The sequence below is a fragment of the Pomacea canaliculata genome, linkage group LG2 (genome assembly GCF_003073045.1).
Source record: "Pomacea canaliculata isolate SZHN2017 linkage group LG2, ASM307304v1, whole genome shotgun sequence".
Lineage (NCBI taxonomy): Eukaryota > Metazoa > Mollusca > Gastropoda > Architaenioglossa > Ampullariidae > Pomacea > Pomacea canaliculata.
In genome coordinates, this window is record NC_037591.1 from 1,470,224 (window position 1) to 1,485,203 (window position 14,980).

The window sequence follows — 14,980 nt, forward strand, 5'->3', positions numbered from 1 at the left end:
TATCAATATGTTCAGGCTAACTGCATGCATGTTTTGTGTGCCCATACGTGAGTGTGGGGGGAGTGGGGGTGAGAGATGGCAGGCAGGGTGGAGGGAACAAAGAGACAGTAATACACATGCACTTTATTAACCAAATAATGATAAACAAAGACCCTGTGTACATTTTATATGCACTTTGTATTTGTCAGTATTAAAATAGACAGTAAAATATAATCAATCACAGAGCATAATGTACACAAGACACTCACACTGACAGGAAATAAGAGTCACCGCCCATGTAATTGCTCTTCTACAAACATTAAACATACTGGTATTGTGCAGTCCAGCAAGTGGTGATAAAGTTCATACTTTGCTTCCCAGTGTTCCTGAGGTCAAAGTGAATAACAGTTAAACATCCAGGAAAAACAGTCGTTTGAGAAACTTAAAAGTTACAAAAATATTGCCATTTGATTTTAAATTGCAAGACTGCATAAATATGCCTGCAAAAGGCATTCTCAACCAAACATACTGTCAAACAGGTGCCTATGTTTGGCAAATTTATCACAACACAAAAATTTGCCAAGGATTGTCACATGTTCCAAAATATGTCTAGTTAAAATGGTATTTTTATCCCAAAGCTAACTCCTTAAGTAACACTTATCAATGCCCTGATACTATTTCAGATGCTAGAGTAATATTTAACACTACTGGTTCCCCTTTACAGAAAGACTGCCACAGATAGGTGCTTTAAACTGATCTATTGTATCCCAGGAAGAAAACCCACAAGATATGTCTGATGAGAAAGATAGGTGATGTTACACTAACACTCGTCATGGCAGAAGACATACTATATACGATAAACAATTTGTGAGGCATACAGCCACTCATTAAGTAGAAGATACACTCGATAAAAAAAACAACAGCCAGTCCACACCTCCAAAGCGTAGAAGACGACACTAAATGAGAGAAACAATGGACAGTTCACACCTACACTGACAGCAAAGCATAAGACAAGCGAGGTGAGAGAGGTACATAGGGTTGTCCACACCTCCACATACAGCTTGCTCCACCACCAGTGACAGCTACATGACATCATGAGTGGTATTCAGTGTTAAGTATAACATCCAATGTGTTTTACAAAATCTTCAAGAAAGAAAGAAAAGCAAATTTGCCTTATCAGGGCCAGCAGGAGTAGATCCATTTCACCAACATGAAGGCAGACCTGGTGATGCAAACAGTAACTTCAATGTTTGTGGTATGACATAGTTGAATGAACCCTTCACTGCTAGCCCTGGTAAGGCAAATTGGTTCCTAAAGTAAACTTCAAATGCTAAATGCTTTCAATAACAGTAACCGATGTTGTGAAGACACCCAAAACCTGTGGAGAGATAACTTACCTGCAACAATATACCTGGTGGACAAAATAGCATACATTAACAGGAAGACCACAAAAGCAACAGTCATTGCATTAGGACTGGGTAAATCAGTTGAGAGACATAAATAATCACTAGAGAAACAGTTACGTGATGCTAGATACTAGTGGCAAGCCAAATCCCATTATGACCAGAGAGAAAGGAAGCAATTCTAACAGTAAATAGTAGACAGCCTCCAGAAGTCAAACGTCTCACAAACAACAGCGATCAGGTATGAAAGGTGAAATGTCTCACAAATAACACCCAGCCATCAAATGTGAGCAGTGAAAGGTCTAAGGATGAACAATACACATGACATACTTAAACCTGCTTCACAACACATGCATAGATATCTGACAGGAGGTATAGATATGAAACATTCACATTAGACAGAAAAGAAGTGATTAGTTAAACCACATCTGCCAATGGGGCAGAACATAAATAGAAAGATGCACAAATGGAAATGACATGTAGAAAATTAAAAGATAATTAGCTTTAAAATATATACTAGAAATAGCAGGATGCTTTACTAGTACAAACAACTGAAACAAGCACCATGCAGCACATTGCAATTATGAAAAAATGGAACAAGACTAACAATCAAAAAAGAGTAAGTGAAATGTAAGGTGTGTTGTGGAATACCGCAAAGCTTTGGCATGTGAAATATACACCAAAGGAAGCATCATTTGTGATGGTACACTTAAGAAATGTGAGACAGAGAAAATCAACAATGACAGGAAATAGCGGTGGAAGTGCACATAATATTAGCACCAGTTCACACCACTTGTGATAAGAAATAGAATGCAAGTGGATACACCACTGTTCATGTGAAATACATAGGGTGCATTATACTATCAACATTTACATCTTCATTAAACATGTTTCTCAAAATGTCCAACAACAGCAACATCAAATAGCTTAAATAGCTGGAAAACGACCAGATGCACACATTTTATGAAGAAATGGTCATTTATGAATAAGAAAGGGAAGAACAGCACAAATGTTCAATATCCAAATTGTACATTAAACTTGTTGATCACACTGTGTTTTGTGGCACCAATGTTTTAATGGCATTCAGGAAGCAATTAGTATTGCTAGACCTATTTCTGGAAATGACAATTTTGTCATTATCATCTATCATTTCCATCAATATCATATTATTATTGTACACATTTTATTATTATACTTGGCTTAATAATATACTTCACAAACTGCAGTTAGTTGCTACAGACCTGCAAGGAGCGATTCTTCAGATCTGTCATGTCTATCAGAGCAAATCTCTTAGAGTTTTTGATTAGTCTGCTAAAACCACATGGTTTTTACACAATAATAGTGTGTAAATGAATACTTTGGTTTTACTGAAACCTGAACTCTTATTTTCAACAGATCCAAGAATGCACACAGCATAACCAAAAACATCTGAACACAAAGCTGATCAAACAGGCACAAGATAGAGATGCCAGAGAAGCAAGAAGCACTTAAACTATGGATACTAACATCACAATTTTTTTTTTTCCTGAACATTTCTGGTTGCAAAGAAATCACTTATTTACAACTGTGCCTAAAATACCAGCCTAGATCACATACTCTTTAGCAAATATGACAATTCTAACTACAGCAAGTGATGCTTTTTACATGGTTTGTCATAATGAAAGCAGAGCAGTGGTGCAGTTTGGGAGAATGCTACAATCAACCGTTGATGACAATAACACATCTCAGACGTGTTGATGCATTCTACAGCTGTAAGTAATCAACAGACTACAGCACTTATCGTACAAGCAAAAAAGAAAGTCATGCCTTTGATAAAGCACAGGGAATCTGCAGAAGCTCTACTTTCAGTATATGCGTCACAATAATTTGCAAACAAAAGATGTTCTTTTTTCAGTTTGGGCACATACACAACATAGGTGTAACAAACTTTTTTCATAGATAACACAAGTCATGCTGAACATGCAGCTACCACACCGACACTATCAGTCCATTTCATTTTTTCCAGCTCTTTATCAATAATAATGTGTAGTACACCTTGAGATCAGCGAGCAACACACTGCATTTCAATAACTGTATTGAGGAGGTTACAAACCTACTATCCTGTCTTAGCATCTATCACATTGCCTGGCGAAGATAGAACGTAATCTTTTGTGATCTTGAAATGGTGTTCCAAGAAAATGATTCTTCTGCAACCAAAATGTTTGTGCTGAAACAATTCAGCAACACCATGCATGTGCAGCTTGCTTTGACTTACCAAGTCTTTGAACCTTAGCTCTGAAACTGGTTAAACCTCTATTCAAACTTGCCCTAACAGATAAAAACCCATAAAAAGTGTCTATGGTAAATCAGTGCATTAATAAAAATTTTTTTATTCCCTCAGACAAAACTCAATACTTTGAATAAATTCCCACCGTGTTGATGACTTTAAAGGAAAGAAAAAGGTCTTTTCGAGTCTTTTTTCTGACCGATGTACATATGGCAGCAACAAAAAATAATAAGACAGAGGCTCAGTTTTCAACATCCAGGGAAAAGAAAGGCATGGTGTAGTATATTAGCATCACATGCAAGGCACACAAAGCAAGCTGAAAAGTGCTCTGTGTATTGGTTACTTGATAAGACAAAACAGGACAAAAAGACACATGCTGTGAAAACCATATTAAAAAATTAGAACCACCAATGGGTTTCAAATAAACTTTAGTTTGATGTTTACTCATTAATTGCTTTCATTTACTTTGATATTATGGTGGTAAAAATAATATGACCACATGTTGATTTCAAAAACTCATTAAAATGGATCTGAACTGCCATTTCTCAAAAAATATGAATTGATACATGCTAATGTACATAACAAACCACTTAGTAATAAATAAATTACTTAAGAATAATACATAAATTAAACATGAAAAGCACAGTTTAGTAGAAAAGTTAAGTTCATGAAAATCAGAAATGGAAAGACAATCAGATAATCAGTACATGCTTCTATATGCATATACAAATATTACATTTGTCATTGTGCATCACTCTTTCCCTTGGTATGTGAAAGAATTATAATGATAATACATATTTTCTCTTGGCAGGCAAATCCCTAAATTGTCTTCTAATGTTCTAAAGCACTTGACCCTTAAACCCTGATAAGTCGCTCAGCATTCCTTTTAAAAAGTCTTAAACTAACAAGCCAATAAGTCAATCAACAAGCACTTTTTCTGTGGTTCACAAAAACTAATCAATATTCTTATATTATTAACTACTGAATTTTTTTCCTAATCAACTCCCAACCTCTTCATTTTAGAGTTCAATACAGTTTCTCTCTTTAAAGTGAAAAGAAATAAAACTGCGATTCTAGAAGTGGAACATGATTCAACATTTTACCTGTTCCACAGATTGTCATGTCTAACAAAAATCAACCTCCCTTAAACACACACCCACACATGCGCACACACAAGTACATAAAAGAATCATAGAATGGGAGACCCCACTCATGCTACAAACTACTTGAGCCAATGGTGTGCATAAAAAAAAAATGTAAAACAAATGAAAGACCTGCTGGTGGCCATCAATCCTCTGAGGTCTCACCGGGGGTTTGCAATGGCTGAAACATGATTTTTCAGTAACCATCAGATTTAATGGATCATAATGATTATAGGGGCTTACAAAGTGGCATGGAACAGGCTGCAAAGCAGTAACTAACAAGTAACATATTTTTTATGTCATGAGATATGATTAGGGGTGCAACCACAAGGAAAGAGCTTTGTCAAGGCCATCCTGACTTCAGTGATTATTTATTACAAAAAAGAAAACAGAATGGAATTACCATTTAGCTACTAAGATGGAAAAAACCCGAAAACAAACCACTAAGCCCCTTACATTAATTTATTCTGTGTGTTTTATCTCAAACTAAAATAATATAAAAGGAGTAATGTTAACAAGATTCTCTTTGTACTTCAACAAGCCACCTTTCAATTGTCACGAGAGAAGGTACAACCGTTGAAAACTATGTCATCCTGCACAGAAAAAGCAAGCTGCGTTTTCCAAAACAAAATGTATAAAGGACAAATCGAGCATGCAGTTACAACAGCTAGGAATGGTCTTTCTCTCATGATTTTTCTAATTTACCACAAATCACAATTTTTCAGAAATACGAAGGCCATGCCATATGTTAACCAAGAGTCATTAAAATACTTTAAATTATTATTCTTCTGGTCAAACGTGTGGAAGAAATGGTTAGAGATTATTAAAACTTTTTATAAAATGCACAAAGTGTAAATTGTTATATATATTCGTGGACATATACATTGGTGTTAGATTATGGCGGTTGTCATGTCCTTAAACATGTCATGAATGGGTTAGTGAGAAGACAGACAAGCTACAGCCAAATTCAAGAGGGAGGGGGTGAACCTTTCAGCTGATGGACATGTAACTTGTAATTAAAATAGATAAAAATATGGCTATAAGAGATTCTATTCACCAGAGAATGGAATGCAGTAAGGTGATCTGCAATGAACTTTAATCTGATGTCTCTTCATACCAATATGACAGGTTCAGCTGCAGAGCTCATTACATGAATTATTTGCTATTGTAGAAAGCTGCCTTAGAATTCAATGCCATTTGTATGAAATAACATCTAAAAGTGACAGAAGAACAGATAATGAGATGTGACACCCTAACACTTTTTTCAGATTTTCATTTAGAGATAAAATTCCACATTTTCTCATAATCTGCAGCTTTAATTTTCAGTGTTAGCAAATAGCGTGCTTATAGAAAAGGTCATATTAGATTTCCATTTCAAATCCTGTCTGAGCTGCTAGTTGACAGTAATAGCTAAGAGATTAAAAGGAAAAAATTGAAGTTATATACCACATGGACATTTGTCACGTAGGACAAAATTCAATTACAATGTGCAGATTTTTTTTTCTCCCTTCATATTGACTTTGCATTTGTTTATGATTAAACTAATTCTCCCTAGGTATCAGAGAAGAACTGTTCTGTTTTAGTGTGAAAAAGTAGGGTACTAAGGCAATTTTAATTACTATTAACTTCCAAGAGGACCATTAAAGGAAGGAAAGCTATCTGCAGTATGTTCATGACGGGTCTAATAATGCCTGTACTTGTGATAATAATGGTGAAAGTCGCTGCAATGCAAGACAGTCTCCAATTAATGCCTGTACATGTGCAGGTAATTGTAGTAGTCACTACACTGCCCATTAGCCTTTTCCTGTGACAACATGTATCACTTTGTCTTGAAGTCATCAATCTATCATAAAAGTATGTTTTCTGTTAAAAGTCACCACATTGCACATTGCCAACAGTTAACTCTGTTAGATCATTATTTTCAAAATACAAGACTTTTTTAGAAGTAGCTGAGTACTTTGTAACTTTCTAATGGTTTTTTTTCTTTAAGTCATCAAATGTTGTGTTCATTTCAGTCCTTTGACTCCTAGTGGTTCTTGTAGGAGACTTGATGAATGAAGCAGCTCACAAAGTACCCCTAAAGGCACTGGTTTTACAGGTGTAAATTCTAGCCATAAGCCACAGCACTTTTCTGGAGACATGCAGCAAGACCAGGTGACACAAATGTCAAAGAGTACTATGTCACTAGTGGTGAAAAATGTCGCACTCAGCTTCGCAACAATCAAAGCCCCATTGCCAAGTGGCTGTCGGGTGAGAGAAATGAAAGAATGGATTCACCATATCTAGGGCTCAGCCATCATACAGGTGGAGACCGACCCTCTAATTCCATGCCTGTTGGGGCTCAGGGGAAGTCTTCCATTAATAGGTCTGAGCAAGACTCAAACCAGCAACCTTCTGCTTTGAAATAAGACTGATAACCATAAGGCTATTGAGAGTTAACTTTGAAATGATCCCACTAACAAGGCTACAGAGATTTAACTCAAGTATTTTTTTTAAAAACACGACTGAATAGGTCTTAGAGATCTTGTAAGCCCATTGATGAAGCTGGCCACTAAAAGCACTTCTTTAATATTTATCTGCAATAAAATTCCAGACATTGCATTTTCCCAAGATGTAGTGAGCCAAAGCTAAGAACAGTGTAAAGCTGATGTAGAAAAGAGTGAACGCTGTTCCTGTATGATGTTAGTGTCATCTTTTTTTTACTCTGCCTCATGCCTTACAGGAAGGATCACATTACAAGCAATCTACACAGTCACACATAGCTCTTTGGAAGAAATATCTGCACGTTTGAGAATCACATCCACCACCTCTAACAGGCATATAATTACAATAAAAATAAATGAATTGTAAATCTAAGACAGCTTAAGAATGAAGATGTCTAAAACACAGTTACTGATGTCATCATACTGCAAGGACAAAGGACAGAATTGGAACCAAAAAAATTGAGGTTTCTAAGCTGTTAACATACAAATCAAAACTCTCACAAGAGGGCAAATGTCAAATGATAAACATTATTTTGCGTCATAGGATACACTGTGCTTTTAAGATAAAATTTTATATTACACAGCACCATAAATGTCAGACAAATAAATGCGGTGTTTGCTGGAAAGCATTATCATGAGGAGTTTTAATTCAGATTTGAGCAAAGATAAAAAAAAACACTATCAGAGTTAGTTCCAAATGTGTGATGTTTCCTACATTTTCAACCACCACAATATAGACACGTATCGAAGGTAAAGTCCATAGCCCAACCAAAGTTAACACAACAAACAAAGAAACAAAGAAACAAACAAAAATGTTCTTTCATTCCTCATGCCACCTGAGGAAGATATATAGACAATTTCATCCACTGTGCCTTACAGAATGCTACAGTGAATCCTGCAAATGTGAGCTTGAAACAGTTACAGCATGTGGACTGCTTGGCGAAGGACTGCCATGCTTTCTGAACATGCAGTCATCTTTCTTGGCTGCATTGTCACTGACCACTAAGTCTTCAGTAAGCTGGGTGCAAGCCTAGGTGATCAGGAGCATGCCTTTTGTTATGGTCAGCCATGCAGGGTCAGCTACAAGTGAGATCTTCTATTTTCAGGGTTTGCAAGGCCACGCCTGACTCTATTTGCTGACCTCCAGATCCACAGAATCCAAGCTGGTGAGGCTGGCACTGGTTGACAAGGCCTTCTGTGGGCGCCGCACATTCCAGTGCAGACAGTCAGCCAGACCATCAAACCAGTCCTCGATCTGATCTCGTGCACAAACTGATGGAACAGGGTAGGAAGCTGTTGTGATTCGTAAGCTGTGTTGGGAAAAAAAATTCAAACAGTTAGATTCTAAAAGCTGTTATACAGTTATTAAGTGTCTACAAACTGCTAAACAGTCACATAGATACTACACACTGTTAAAGTTATATATAGATTCTACAAGCTTACAGCTATACAGATTCTACCTGCTATTAGCATTAAAAAGTTCTCCACTTCTGGCTGACATGTGACTCAGATTTGACTCTTTGATATTAGGTGTTCTCACTTTTTAAGATTAATCACTTTTTCTTTGCTTTTGTGCAATGATTTAGCTGCATTTCCTTAAATCTTTGTGAATTTTTAATCTTTAGTGATGCAGAGCATTGCATGTCATTTATGCTGTCAGTCATGTAGTGACTGAAGTGATCATGACCTTTACAAGTCAATATGCATTTACTACATTTCCTGTCAGAGCTGCATGTTCTCAAGATCATCTCTACTGAAAGTAAACAACTTATCTAAAACTTTGCAATAAGCCAAAGTTTACTTTCAATATCACTCTTAATGCCCATTCTGATCCAGAACTCTCAGGAAGTTCTCTTATAAAGATGGAAGAAAAACAGCTAACCTGACACCGTGTTGAATCTCCTGTCGGTTTCGACCATCAAAGGATACCATGGCAGTGCCTCTTGCTTCTGGGGTCAAGGTTACCTTAAAAAGTAATGATGGCAAAGATTTCTTAACACATGAGTTTTATGCAACACTTTAACGTTACATTTAAGCTCCAAGATTTAAATAGAATCTGAAACCTGATGCAACATTTTTAAAAACCCAAGTCGATAAAAGTTACTACTAGAACGCATTTTTGTTTAGGTATGGCAAAAAACTTGGCTTTGGTCCAATAACAGGATCGCAAAATGCGAGCAGAAAAGAGTTCACCATCAAGGACAAGGATAACAACACTATTTCTACCACTTAAAAAGGTTAGCCAAAGAATAACTGGTGTAAAAGGTTATGGGCACGAGTCTTTACCTTGATTTCAACACCAGCAGGCACCACAATAGGTCTGAAAGAGAGAGAGTGAGGACAGATGGGTGTGATGAGGATGCAAGGTACGTTGGGGTGAATCATGGAGGCACCTGCTGCCACAGAGTAAGCAGTGCTGCCAGTGGGGGTGGAGATGATGAGCCCTGTCAAAGATAAGTCAAACAAAGTCATTTTACTTAATCAGAATGTTGTCTATACTGAATGTTCATATATTTTCAAAGGCATCTTTGACACAAAACAGACTATGACATATGACATGATCAACCTCTCCTCCCTTCCACCACATACAAACGCTGAGATAATATAACAGCTTTCTAGCAATTTGAAATGTTTTAAACCAGATTTAAATATAGTAATTTCCCGATTCTCTATAAAGTGCTTTTTACTGTTGACAATTTGTAGTCAGCTCAATGTAAGCAGTAAGCAGATTATATCTGTTATCAGACATGACTTCCCCATCAGTTACATAATCCCTGAACGTTTGATAAGGGGATTTTTTTAAAAACTTGATTAAAAAAAAATCTGACATCAAGCATGCTGTCTATAATCAAGTCTCTTTTGTTTACCAACACCAAAAGACACTGTAGGTGCAACCAGCTTTGTGTACCACCTCATCTACAACCACAGTAAAATCTCCTCTTACCATCCCCAAGCACAGTTGTGACAAGACGTCCTTCAATGTAAAGATCAAGGTGACAAAGGTTAGAGGAAGGGCCTCGGTCAATGACAACTTCATTCAATACCTGCCAGGTAATCATACCACAGCACTAAAGGAAAGAGACACAGGACCCCTGGGCACAGGTGAGACATAACAACAATACATAAGGCTATGTCCCCTCCCTCTCTGCATAACATTACTATGAACACCCTCCTTCCCTGGCTAATACATGTATTACAATTAACATAACTTGCTAAGCTATGAACTGTCCCTCCATGGCTAGTAATACAATAAACAAAACTCATTAAGCTATGGAGGATGGAGAATTAGATGATGTGCAAGCTCACCAAAGTACTGGCACCATGATATTTAAATATATGTACAATATTCAGTTAAAGTTAATCAAAATCTGACCCCTCAAAAATACAAAAAAAGAGAAAGAGACAGTGAGTATAATCTAGTTACTGTGTCCAGACTCCAGATGTGAGGGAGAGAGAGAAATAGGAAGATTATTTTCCAGCAACAGCATTAAATTGATGGGTAGCATCTACAACTGACCAGTATGTGTGAAGTAATATGCTGACTATTTTTATCCAGGTTTTTGACATGGGGGATTGGGGTGTGGCTGTTTTCCTTCTGCACATGGTTGATGACCACACACTTCAAGCGGTATCTCAGCAGCAGAGAAGCCTGACCTGAAAATGGTCCTGAAGTGATTAGGCTGGGTGTTGGGGAGATTATTAACAAAGAGTAAAAACACTTGCACAAATAAGGAAGATGCCATAGAATTAGTGCCACCATAAAAAAATCAGAAATAATGTTTACTCTGGGGCAAAAGCAGGCTACAGTGAAGTGACTAAACAGGTTTCAACTACCAAATGACATCTTCATTTTTAACTGTATATGAGTTAATACGTAATTTGAGGGGGGGGGGGGCATTGGTATTTTACGCCGTGCCAGCAACTAAGGCTATATTACGGCAAGCAGCCAGCCCTGTAAACAGATGCCACGTGCAGAGAAAGATCAGCGTGCCCGAGACGAGAAATAAACTCTGGGCAGCCAACCTTCACTGTATTGGTGACAGGCGCTAACAGCGCTAACCGTTGCGCCACCGGACTGCTCCACGTAATTTGAGAATCTAATATATCCTAATAATGGATAAAGGAGAACATGAAAATATGTTGGAAACTACAAAATTCTCATGCATGTCCCAGCAAATCTATATACACATTTATTGTATATAGGTGAACATATGTACCAGGTACACACAAGTATGTGAATGCAGGAACAGATTCCCCACTCCAACACACACTCTGCCCCCCACACCTGACACACAAATGATGTTTATATTTAAATATATGATCTAAAAGAAAGTAAAATGATGTACCATTTAGGATGTTGGTGATCTTTTCTTTGTAAGTGCAGAATTGAAATGGTGTCAGGAATCCTAAGGAGCCCATGTTAAAGGCTATAACAGGTGGAACACTTTGCTGCAGATTAAATACAAAGTTTTACTTGAGCGTCACATGCTGACAAAACTAACAAACCCTCCTCTCTCTTTCTCCCTCTCAGTAAAACACACACAATAGCCCTCCCCCCATCCCCAACATCCACAGCTGATGTTTTGCTCAATCCACCCTAACACCCTCTTTATTTTCTATCAAGTCTAAATCTATGTAGACCTTGATTTGCACATACAAGCAAAACAAACTTTCTATGACAGTGACTAGTCCTAAAGTCTGTTCATTTAGTTTGATGTTTTAGTTTAGTTCATCTTCTGTTATTAGCTTCTGTTAAGGATCCACATCGGTTTTTCCTTGACCTTATATGTGAACCACTTATTTCACATTTTAAAATAATGTAAAAGTATACCTTTAATGAAAACAAAATTAAAAGCCTGAAGCCCCTCTAGCTAGTCTACCAAAAATGTTGAGTCTTTTTCTTGCTCAACCATAATGTAATAAAAAGGAAAAAAATGTCATAAGCAGCAAACAATGCTGACTCAAAGTAGTAAATTTACTTTTGGAAAACAACTTAATCTTGCATTGAAGAACATTCCCTCCTAAGATTTAGCCACAATGGTACAACCTGTATAGTTCAATTTACCTGGAAAAGAGAGGAGGCATGAAGGAGTGTACCGTCTCCCCCTAGACAGATAATAAGATCCACTTTGTCTTCCAGGTCATCCTCACCTGACACAAAACAAAACATCACTCTACTGTTAATGTCCTTGAATTTTAAATTAATGACATCTTTACACAACAGAAACATATCTTAACAACAATTTTAAGGTGCCTGGCAGGGAGACTCTGTGACTGTAGTCTTTGTGGTTAGTGCACTCAACTGGTCTGAGGCTTGCAAGGGGCTGTGGTTGGGAAACTCTCCCACCAGCAGCTGCTCAGTTCCTGATTCCATAAAAGCACTGGAAGGAGATGGACAGGCTCTGCCTGTCCCCCACCACAGACATGAGGTGATGCTCAATACCTGATTTATCCCAGGCAATAAGACTAGCAGCAGGGGATGGATGAGCTGTGTCTATCCTGTGCCACAAACATGGTGAGCTGCTCCTACCCCTAGTAGGCTATGAGACCCTTTACTGCTGGCAGCTTTTTATCCTCCACATTCAATATAGCTGAACATATTAACTCTATACAATCTCAATACTCACTTATGTAATTTACTCAGCCACTATTATGTAGCAACATGATTATGTTCATAAAACTTCTGTAGTATTTGACAAACGTTCACCTCATATTCACACAAACCTACTTGAACACATGCTAAAAACAAATAAAAAAACCACATCTGCCCCACTCCCAAATAAATACCTACAATCAAACAACCAGACTAGAACAGTAGTTGAGTTAACATTTTACTAACCTTCTCGAAAGCGCATGAGCTTATCCTGCACGAGCTGAAAATTTTCATCATCAGTAAGATAGTGGTCTGTTACTACACTTGCCTCAACAAACACCAGCAGATTCTTCTCCTGTGAACATAATTCAAACACATCAAACAAGCACTGATGAATGTGGGAATTGTTCATGAGACCAAAATCCAAACACCCTGGTAAGCTTTACTCCCTTTACTCCTACTACAATAATATTACCCCCCCACCCCCCAAAAAAAATGCCCAAACACTTCTGTGAGTCGTAAGTTCCATACATTCGAACATGCAAACACATGCATGCATGGATACACACAAATTCCTTACACCTAAATATCCAAGAAGTTGTTCACCCATTTATACATAGAAATTGGATTAAAAATGAAGTGGGGGAGTCAATGTCAAGGCTAATAAGTAGATTGAAAGAGAGAGTTTTAAAAGACTTTCTGGTCTTTTTTTTTTTAAATTTTTAACAACTCTGCTGATATCGGACTCTTGCTTGCTAAACCATAAACAAATTTTGATGATTTTGTGCAAACAACCAAGCTTTCCAAGCAAGCACTAACTACACTCTTTACTGCCAAGATCTTACATGGAATATTTGAAACTATCCTGAACTGACAGCCATAAAAACCTACCTCTATCAGCCAAATCACCAGATCACGGAATGCCACTGTCACAGAATGGTCCAGCGGTTTTTTGATAACCAACACTGATAAAGGTGCTTTTAGCCAGTTCAGCTTTTGACTGCTTGGATCTGGGATCTTCCTGCAATTGCACAGATGAAGACATTTAATCTCCTTATATCTTCTTGTAACTGTCGACATCCTGGAGTGTTTAGATATACTTCTTTTGCAATGCATATGATAAACATAACCTGAGACCCTTACTGCTTTACCCAACCCAGTCCACTAAAGGCCAGTCAGCACACTAAAGACCACTAAAATTCCCACTAATTTAATTTAATCCAAGGTGTCATCACCTAAAGTCCAACCTTAACCTGCTTCTTTCCATGCTGTGCACTGTTCTTCTACCATCTGGAGCTTAATTTACCTTCAGTGGAAAGCCACCTGTCATTCTATTCCCTTGTGATGTCACAGGTGGTTGAGCTGCTCTAATAAACACTAATTTACAAAATGTAAAAAATTTATCTAAAACCTGTCATTTATTATAGTTATATGAAAATATAACAAAACTGGAGCACAATGATGTTTATAACAATGCCGATACACTTAACACTGCCAATATACTTGTCAACAAGATTGGCAGCTGAAGCCCACCATTATTTTGATGTGACACTTGATACTGCCAATGCACTTACAATGCAATTGTAGCCCAGAATTATTTTGATGAAACAGCAGCTGTAGCCCAAAATTATTTCAATATGGCTACTGTCTGCTTATATTGGACATTCATGAGTTTGCTCCTTTAATGGTTATTAAGCCTTTATGAAATGGTCTGAAATTCAAATACTTCTATATTATAACCAAGCTAACATTGAGCTTGATTGGGGAAAATACTTATATACTGACAATACAAACAACTCATCAAATTCTTATGACAAAATAATTACATAAATCGATAATACAAAACAGTAAAAGAAATGTTTTAATTTTAGAGAAACTTTTCAACAATTTGAACAAGTTATGGTAACCCTCCATTTCATTCTATATCTTCTCTCTCTCTCACACACATCTCGCTTATTTTCATGCCCTACTTTTATTTATATATTTTTTACCCACTCCACATGTTCCATCATGAATAGAATGCTTTATTCTTCCTGGCTTTAAAATAACATCCCTGCACCAATAACCTAGTCATTCTGCTTTTTTCATCTATCGATGCTGCACATTCTTTCAAC

General features: G+C 37.2%; 1 protein-coding gene across 4 annotated transcripts in view; it reads right to left on the bottom strand.

The window, feature by feature from the left end:
- Positions 1 to 111: 111 nt before the first annotated feature.
- The window catches only part of LOC112557195 (NAD kinase-like), a 31,037-nt gene continuing 16,168 nt past the window's right edge, over positions 112 to 14,980 (bottom strand). For 3 of the 4 annotated variants that reach the window (XM_025226895.1, XM_025226897.1, XM_025226899.1), the window contains 10 exons: positions 13,758 to 13,887; positions 13,113 to 13,221; positions 12,339 to 12,424; positions 11,620 to 11,722; positions 10,791 to 10,927; positions 10,218 to 10,341; positions 9,560 to 9,717; positions 9,156 to 9,238; positions 8,415 to 8,583; positions 112 to 4,971 (listed from right to left, as the gene is read on the bottom strand). In XM_025226895.1, the coding sequence (XP_025082680.1) occupies positions 4,936 to 4,971; positions 8,415 to 8,583; positions 9,156 to 9,238; positions 9,560 to 9,717; positions 10,218 to 10,341; positions 10,791 to 10,927; positions 11,620 to 11,722; positions 12,339 to 12,424; positions 13,113 to 13,221; positions 13,758 to 13,887 (1,135 nt within the window). In that variant the 3' untranslated portion in view covers positions 112 to 4,935. The remainder of the gene's footprint in view (positions 4,972 to 8,414; positions 8,584 to 9,155; positions 9,239 to 9,559; positions 9,718 to 10,217; positions 10,342 to 10,790; positions 10,928 to 11,619; positions 11,723 to 12,338; positions 12,425 to 13,112; positions 13,222 to 13,757; positions 13,888 to 14,980) is intronic. The other variant, XM_025226896.1, reaches the window with a different exon arrangement.